Source organism: Nicotiana tomentosiformis, chromosome 12, assembly GCF_000390325.3.
Source record: "Nicotiana tomentosiformis chromosome 12, ASM39032v3, whole genome shotgun sequence".
In the NCBI taxonomy this organism is placed as follows: Eukaryota; Viridiplantae; Streptophyta; class Magnoliopsida; order Solanales; family Solanaceae; genus Nicotiana; species Nicotiana tomentosiformis.
Genome location: NC_090823.1, coordinates 64,279,836 through 64,289,495, shown reverse-complemented (window position 1 = coordinate 64,289,495; position 9,660 = coordinate 64,279,836). Strand labels below are relative to the sequence as shown.

The window sequence follows — 9,660 nt, the reverse complement described above, 5'->3', positions numbered from 1 at the left end:
ATCCCAAAACTCATCTGGAACTCACCCGAGCCCCTCGGGCACTTATCCAAATATTCACACAAGTGTAATAACATCATACAAACTCGCTCGTATATCTTAAATCATCAAAATAACATCAAACATCAAAAATCGATCATCAAAACTCAAGATTTTCAGTTTGAAACTCACTGCAAATTTTTACATAATGTGCCAAAACGCCCTTGGGTCACCCAAGACCCCAACCAAATATGCATACAAGTCCAAAAATATTATATAAACCTACCAGAATCGTCAAAATACCATATGAGGTTGTTTACCAAAAACGTTGACCGTGGTCAACTCAAACCTCATTTTAAGTCAAAAATCACATTTTCTTCAAAATTTCACATATTAACTTTGTGAGAACGACACAGACCATGCACACAAGACATAAATCGTCAAATAAGACTACGAGAGGTCTCAGAACATAGAAAAAGGAGCCAGTACTCAAAATGACCTATCGGGTTGTCATATTCTCCACCTCTAAAAGAAACGTTCGTCCTCAAACGGACATAGAAATGTACCTGGACTGGTAAAAAGGTATGAGTATCTCCTCCTCATATCGGACTCGGCCTCCCACGTAGCCTTCTCAATCGGCTGAAATCTCCAATGCACTTTCACAGAAGGAAAATTCTTAGATCTCAACTTTCGAACCTGCTGGTCTAGATTAGCCATCGGCTCTTCCTCATGGGTCAAATTCTCATCAAACTACACCATCCTGAAGTCTAATATATATGATCTATCTTCATGGTACTTCCGAAGCATGGAAATGTAAAATACCGAATGTAACCCTGCTAGGCTAAGAGACAATGCAAGCCTATAAGCGACCGCCCCAACCCTCTCAAAAATCTCAAATATGCCACTAAACCTCGGGCTCAACTTGCCCTTCTTCACAAATCGTATCACGCCCTTATAGGCGACACTTTAAGAAGAACCTTAACACTTTCCGTATAAGTCACCTCTCGAACCTTCCGGTTCGTATAACTCTTTTATCTGGACTGAGCTGTATGAAGTCGATTTTGAATCATCTTAACCTTCTCCAAAGCATCACGAACCAAATCAGTACCCAACAATCTAGCCTCACCAGGCTCAAACCAATCGATCGACGGACGACATCGCCTCTCATTCAAGGCCTCATACGGAGCCATCTAGATTCTTGACTAATAGTTGTTGTTGTAGGAAAACTCCACTAGAGGTAAAAACTGATCCCACTAACCTCCGAAATCCATAAAGCATGCCCTCAACATGTCCTCCAAAATTTGAATAATGCGCTCGGACTGTCCATCCGTCTGAGGATGAAACATAGTACTCATCTCGACCCACATGCCCAACTCACGCTGCACGACTCTCCAAAAATGCGATTTGAACTGCATTCCTCAGTCACAAATGATGGAAATGGGCACGCCGTGCAGGCGGATAATCTCCCGAATGTAAATCTGAGCCAACCACTTTGAAGAATAAGAAGTCATCACTGGAATGAAGTTTGCGGACTTAGTTAACCGTTCCCCAATAACCCAAACTGCATCATATTTCCTCAAGGTCTATGGTAAGCCTACCTCAAAATCCATAGTGATGCGTTCCCACTTTCAGTCCGGTATCTCAAATCTCTGTGTCAACCTACCCAGCTTCTGATGCTCGTACTTTACCTGTTGAGAATTCAAATACCGATAGACATGACTGATTATATCTTTCTTCATCTTCCACCACCAATAGTGATGTTTCAAGTCACGGTACATCTTTGTGACACCTGGGTGAATGGAATAGCGTGAACTGTGAGCCTCCTCAAGGATCAACTCTCTCAACCCATCAACATTTGGAACATAAATCCGGTCCTGAAGTCGCATCACGCCATCATCTCCAATCACAACCTCCTTGGCACCACCCCGTTGCACCGTGTATTTCAACACCAACAAGTGAGGATCATTAAACTGGCGATCCTTGATACGCTCCAATGATGATGACTGTGCCATAACCCAAGCGAGAACCCGGCTAGGATCCAAACATCCAATCTTATGAATCGGTTGGCCAAAGCTTGAACATCCATGGATAGTTGCCTCTCCATTGCCGGTAAATATGCCAAATTGCCCATGCTCTCTGCCTTCCTACTCAATGCATCGGCCACTACATTGTCCTTTCTCGGATGGTATAATATGGTGATATAATAGTCTTTCAGTAACTCTAACCATCTCCGCTGCCACAAATTAAGGTCCTTCTGCTTGAACAGGTGTTGGAGACTCCGATGGTCGGTATAGACCTCACATAGAATGCCATATAGATAATGCCTCCAGATCTTCACCGCGTGAACAATGGATGCCAACTCCAATTCATGCACAAGGTAATTCTTCTCATGAACTTTCAACTGACGAGATGCGTAGGCAATCACCCTATCGTCTTGCATTAATACTACACTAAATCCAATACTCAATGCATCACAATACATAGTGTAAGATCCTAAGCCGGTAGGCAACACCAATACTGGGGCTATAGTCAATTCAGTCTTGAGCTTCTGAAAGCTCACCTCACACTCGTCAGACCATGAAAAGAGCACCCTTCTGGTCAACTTGGTCAATGTGGCTGAGATGGATGAAAACCCCTCCACGAACTGGCGATAATAACCCGCCAAACTCAAAAAGCTCAGAATCTCTGTAGTTGAAGTAGGTCTAGGCCAGTTCTAAACTACCTCAATCTTCTTAGGATCTAACCAGAACTCATACTTCTGGAACATGGCATATAACTGATGATCCTTCAAAGTCTGAAGTACGATCCGTAGGTGCTACTTATGCTCCTCTCGACTGCGGGAGTAAACCAAAATATCATCAATGAAGACAATCACGAAGGAATTCAGATAAGGCTTGAAATCCCAATTCATCAAATCCATAAAGGTTGCTGGTGCATTAGTCAAGACAAATGAAATCGCCAAGAACTCGAAATGACCATAGCAAGTCTGAAAAGCTGTCTTAGGGACATTCGATGCCCTAATATTCACATAATGGTAGCCCGACCTCAAATCAATCTTGGAAAACAACTTGGGACCCTAAAGCTGGTCAAATAAGTCATCAATCCTCTGCAACAGATACTTGCTCTTGATTGTGACCTTGTTCAATTGTTGATATTCTATGCATATCCTCATCGATCCGTCCTTTTTCTTCACAAATAACACTGGTGCACCCCAAGTCGAGACACTAGGTCTGATAAATCTCTTGTCAAGCAAATCTTGCAACTGCTCCTTCAATTCTTTCAATTCAACTAGAGCCATATGGTATGGTGGAATAAAATTAGGTTGAGTGCCCGGAACCAAGTCAATGCAATAGTCAATATCCTTATCGGGTGGCATACCCGACAAATCTGTAGGAAATACCTCTAGAAACTCACTCACCACCAGAACCAAATCCATGGAAGTAACCTCCACACTATAATCACGGATATAAGCCAAATACGCCAAGCGCCGTTTCTCGACCATACGCTGAGCCTTCAAATACGAGACTACCCTGCTAGTGGAGTGCCCAAGACTCCCTCTCCACTCCAACCTAGGAAACCCCGACATGGCTAATGACGAGCACAAAGCACAACATGAAAATTAATGCTCGCTAGCCAAAGATAGTATAGTAAAATTTTCCTCTCCACATGTATTGGATTAAACAATGCTCTAGTAATTTCTAGCTTAAATGCTATTTAGGATTATCAACAATTTGATTTGGAATGATTATGAACTACAAGTAACTCCTAAAAGTAAAGCAAATAACAATTGATTGCGAAGAATAGGAGATTAGAAGAGTTGGTTTGTTATTAATATGAGAAATAAGGGTCTTGATATGACAGGTGCAAGACTGCTATCCTGGATTTGACACTGTTAAATTTCACAAGTTCTATTGATTCTCACGAATTCAACAGGTGATTAGTTTATACTTATAATTTTGATTCCTCTCTTAATTAAACCTAAACCCTCCAGATAAACTAATGCGTAGAGTAGTAAAACTTGCAAGAATCTATTGGTATGAATGGTCTAAGAGAAACTTCTCGCAAATATTTCTCAATCTTTATTCAAACGGTAGATCACAAAGCTCTTTCCATTACTTTAAAGAAGTACCAAACTAAATTAAGGCATATGTTGTAACAATATTCAATATTATGCTCCTCTTCCGATTAAACACGATAATGAATAAAATCACAACAAGAGTTAAAGCTCTTCCAACAAATTCAAGAAATGAACCAATAATAAAATCCCTAGATAAAAATCAAGTCACCAAATCATGTCAAACTCTAAGGTAAACTACTCCATAATCATGAAGGAAGTCATCAAAAATAAGTTCAAAGAATAAGGAAACATTAATCCAACGTTACAATCCAAACTTGCGTATTGAATTAGTAGAAGGAAGATAAAATCTTATGTCTTGAAGCCTCCAATGCTCTCCCAATCCTCTGTAGGTCAAAAGTCCTCTAAAAATCATGTTTTGGTGTATTTATACCATGTAAGAACGGGCCCATACAAAACTACGCTTTCCAAGCTGAAATGGAAAAATTGGACAGCAAAAACACTAGCACGACGTGCTAGTGGGACTTTTTAGAGAGTTGAGTTTTGTCACACATCCACCTCCACACTGCCGCGCCACGCCATGCGGCATGATTGTGTAATTTTCTTAGAGTTCTAGATTTTATCATTTTTTATCATCCCGAATTGATTCTCGGCCCTTGAACACGATCCTGGTTTAATTCCTTGGGCTCCTACTCAGACTTCAAAGCTTCAAATCATCCATTTAGCTTCAAATATCTTCTTAGCTCGGAATCATCTCCTACAAGGCATAAAATACATAATAAGTGCAAATCATCATCATTTAAGATAAAAAATGAATAAAGTGCAGTAACTAGAGAGCAAAATATGGCTAAAACATGAGTTCCTAGCCTACCATCAGCTAACGTCATAGTCTTGGCGTGACAATCCAAGTTAGCGTGATATGGGGACAACCAATCCATACCGAGAATAACCTCAAAATCCACCATATCCAACAATAAAAGATCAACCACGGTACCGTATTCCCAATAGTGAGCAAACAAGAGCAATAGACACGGTCCACCATAATAGAATCTCCAACGGGTGTAGACACATAGATAGGAGTATCAAAGGAATCATGAAACATATCCAAATATGAAGCAAAATAGGATGACACATACGAATAAGTAGAACCCGGATCAAATAAAACTGATGCATCTCTATGAAAAACTAAAAAAATACATGTGATAACCACATCAGACGACTCCGCCCTAGGTCTAACTAGAAATGCATAGCAACGAGGCTGAGCCCCAAGACCTCCACCTATCCGATGACCTCTCACTGACTGGCCTCCACCTCTAGCTGTCTGACCTCTACCTCGGGCTACCTGACACCCACCTCTACTTGTCTGAGTGGGTAGTGGAGCAACTGGTGCCGGAACTATTGCACGAGTACCCTATTGTGGCATGCTGCTCTGAATCTAGGACAACACCTCCTAATGTGACCCATACCTCCATACTCAAAGCACTTTCTAGGCTAAAGCGAGTTCTGAATCTGGGACTGACCCTGACAGTCCGAATAATCAATGTGATAGCTCTAAATCGGTGGTGAACTGATAGGAGCTGAAGGTGCACTAAATGCTAACTACTCAGGATGAGACCCATAAGAACCGCGACTTCCTGTAGCACCATGTGATACCTGAAGCTGACTGAACTGGCCTGATAGGATGGCCTCTACCAAATGAACCCCTGCCTCCAGACGAGGCACCACTAAGACTACCAAAATGATGAGGCCTCTTATCAGATGTTGCCTCTCTACCCTGGCCATGAATCCTCTTGATCCGCCTAGAAATCTCCACAACTTGAGTAAAAGAAATATCATCCTCGGTCTCTCTGGCCATTTGTAGCCTGATGTCATATGTGAGCCCATCTATAAACCTTTGCACCCTCTACGTCTCAGTAGGGATCAGGATAGCTGCATGGCATGATAAATCCACAAATTTAGTCTCATACTGGGTGACGGTCATGCTACCTTGTTTAAGGCACTCAAACTGACTTTGGAAGTCCTCTCTCTGAGTGAAGGGGATGAACTTCTCTAGAAACAACACTGAGAACTGAGCCCAAGTAAGAGGAGGTGAACCTGCTGGCATGCCCTGAACATATACCTGCCACAATGTCTTGGCAGAGCCATGCATCTGAAACACTGTGAAGTCAAATTTGTTGGACTCCATTATACCTATGTTGCACAATATCTCATGGAAACAGTCTAAAAAATCCCCGGGGTCCTAAAAAATCTTAGACCCGTTGTCCTTAGAAGGTGTTTCACCAAAGCGAGGGGGAAACAACTTAGTGAACTTGTCCAATCTCTTCTGCCTCTTGGCTAACATCGTGAGTCTCTCCCTAGACTGTGTAACAACAATAGGCAGAGCTACCCTAATTGGTAGAATTGTTAGGGTCTGATACCCGTGAGCCATCTACTTTGGAGTGTGAGTGGCGTGAGTCTGGGCTCCTCCCGTGGCCTAAGACACTGCTGCTACTATAGAAAATACACCAGCCTGGGTTACACTCTCCAAAAGACCGACCAGGCGGACTAGGGCGTCCTGAAGCAATAGGGTAGCTATGCACCCCTCTAGGACTTGAGATGGTCCTACTAGCACGGTCAGAATGAGGATCTCCTCATCCTGCTCATTCCGAGGCTTGACAACAGGTGCTGCTGCGCGTGCTTTAGGCTGAGCTCTACCTCTACCTCAATCTCTACCTTGGCCCCCAGCCCCGGTCCCTACCTCTGGTAGCGATAGGAACCTAGGGCTCCGGCTCCTGATCAACAGTGGATGTTGTACGTGTCCTCACCATCTGAGAGATTAAGAGAAGATTTATTCAAACTCAGCGATAGAATAAAGTCGCACGATAGAGAAAGAAAGAAGTGAAATTTCCTAAAGGCTTATAGCCTCTAGAATATAAGTACAGACATCTCTATACTAATCCTCAAGATTCTACTAAGCTTGCTCATGACTCATGAGACCCTAGGAAACCTAGAGCTCTAATACCAACTTGTCACGACCCAAAATCCCAACCATGGGGCCGTGATGACGCCTAATATCCACTTGCTAGGAAAGCCACTATTAGCTAAATAGTTATTCAATTTAACAATTTAAAAGAAAATGATTAAGAATATAAGTCTAAAATGCTTTGTAATACAGTAACCTGAAACTAACACAGTCTAGTCTAAACGCAGACACTATTGTCACAAGTGCATGAGCTACTAAAAATACTACAAACAAGGTTTGAAATAAAATATAACTGTCCAAAATAAAATAAATACTATAGAGATAAGAAGGGGACTCCAGGGTCTATGAACGCCGTGCAGCTCTACCTCAAGTCTCCTGATAATGACAGTCCGAGAAAACCTCCTCTAAGTGCCAGTAGAACCAACACCGGGATCTGCACAAGAAGTGCAGAAATGTAGTATGAGTACAACCAACCCCATGTACTCTGTAAGTACCGAGTCTAACCTTGACGATGTTGTGGCGAGGCTATGACAAGGCACTCACTATAAACCTGTATGAGTATAAGTAGAAAACAATAATAATATAGAGAAACAACAATTAACATGAAAACTGGAATAAGAAATGCACAACAGAGGGCCCCATAGTATCATCTATACTCAATTTTACCACATAATACGGAAATAGAGTCAACAACCAAGAACAATTATAATATAACTTCTTCGTTGCAGCACGTAACCCGATCCACACACACACACACATACACACACACATATATATATATATATATATATATATATATATATATATATATATATATATATATATATATATACACACACACCACTATCGTTGTGGCGTGCAACCTAATCCCATATATAATATTAATACCGTTGCGGCATGCAACCCTATCCTAAATATAATATCAATATCATTACGGCATGCAAACCGATCCCAAATATCATATCAATACTATTGCATCGTGCAATCCAACCCCAAATGTATATTATATATATACAACACTACAACCAACTACAACATATCTCACAACTTAATGCAAAAAAGGAACTAAACCAATGAAATCTCAAAGACAATTCAATATACATAGTAGAGCATAATGGAAGCAAGAAAGGCAATTAAACAAGTAAAGACATCAGAAATGTAAAACCGACTAACTAACAAATTATAAAAGTGATAAGCAAGTAAAGGCAGTCAATAAATGAAGGCATGGGTACATGGAAACTTATAGCAAATTAAGACATGTAACGAAGGAAAGCATGAAATTAACAAGTAAATGCAAGTAGCAATTAAAGCACGGAATGAATAATAACATAGCATAAAAGAAAGCATAGTATGAACGAAATCATGCAATTAAGTAGCATGCCCTGCATGCTTAACTCAACGCATATACACTCGTCACCTTGCATATATGTCATCCCTACATAAGTGTAATAGCATCATACAAACTCGTTCTCTATCTCAAATAATTAAAATAACATCAAATATCAAGAATCGATCATCAAACCACAAGATTTTCAATTTGAAACTCAACTTTTGCAGAACTTCACATAATACGCTGAAATGCCCTCGGCTCACCCGGGACCCCAACCAAACATGCGTACAAGTCAAAAAATATCATACAAACCTACCGAAATTGTTAAAACTGCGATCCAGTTGTTTACCAAACAAGTTGACCGTGGTAAACTCAAACCTCATTTTAAGTCAAAATTTACATTTTATTCAAAATTTCACATATAAACTTTCCGAAAAACGATAAGGACAATCCAGAGGTTGGCTAGATTCGAGCCATCCGGAGGTTGATTCACGCGGGAAGAGCATATTAGAGGATTGATTTGGCTTGGTTGAGGTAAGTATATTACCTAAACTTGGTTGAGGCACTAGTTGCTTAAGTTATTTGTGATAACTATGTGCTATAGGTGGCGCACATATGCGGGGTTGAGTCCATTTGCATGCACTAAGGTATTTATTCATTCTTGGGGTATTACTTAGGCTATGGTATGCCTTGAATTGATTGCTAAGCTTCATGTTGTAATGTTTCTTCTATTAGTACCCCTTTTATGAGCTATTCGTACCATGTTTGAGGTTATATAGAGGTTAATCTCCTGATTGAACCTGATAAATTGCTACTTTCGTGATGTATTTTCCGGATTGAGCTATGATAGCACACTTTGCACATGCATACACCTTAGCATGTCACTTATACCTGTCCAGGAGTATAAAACTTGATATTCATTGATTAGGTACATGTATTCTTATATATATACTTTCTGTGTAATATGGATCTGGACTGGTAGTCTGTGACCATGTCGGGCGGATTGTAGTTATTGGCACATGATTTGTCTATACGATTGATATTATTAGCACATGAGTTGTCCATGCAGCACGTGAGTTGTCCGTGCAGCACATGAGTTGTTAGTGTGGTTTATATTATTAGCACGTGAGTTTTCCATGCAGCGTATGGATATGGATCCATCCCCTAGGGTCACCTTATCATGTTTCTTCTTGATGGTGTACACGCAGATTGAGTAAACTGATAAGTGGTTTTGTACGGTTATGGAAATTCTGAGAAAAGGCTAGCCGGTGTTATATTTGGTTGTTGCATTGCATCTTTACTTGCAACTTCCTTGAG

General features: G+C 40.8%; 1 protein-coding gene across 1 annotated transcript; it reads right to left on the bottom strand.

The window, feature by feature from the left end:
* Positions 1-1,604: 1,604 nt before the first annotated feature.
* Positions 1,605-1,988, bottom strand: LOC138902767 (uncharacterized). The gene has a single exon (XM_070190665.1). The coding sequence runs from the start codon at positions 1,986-1,988 to the stop codon at positions 1,605-1,607; it is 384 nt and encodes a 127-aa protein (XP_070046766.1).
* Positions 1,989-9,660: the final 7,672 nt, after the last annotated feature.

Bases quoted from the DNA above. Each gene is read 5' to 3' on its own strand.
- LOC138902767 (XM_070190665.1), bottom strand. From the start codon at position 1,988: ATGGCACAGTCATCATCATTGGAGCGTATCAAGGATCGCCAGTTTAAT.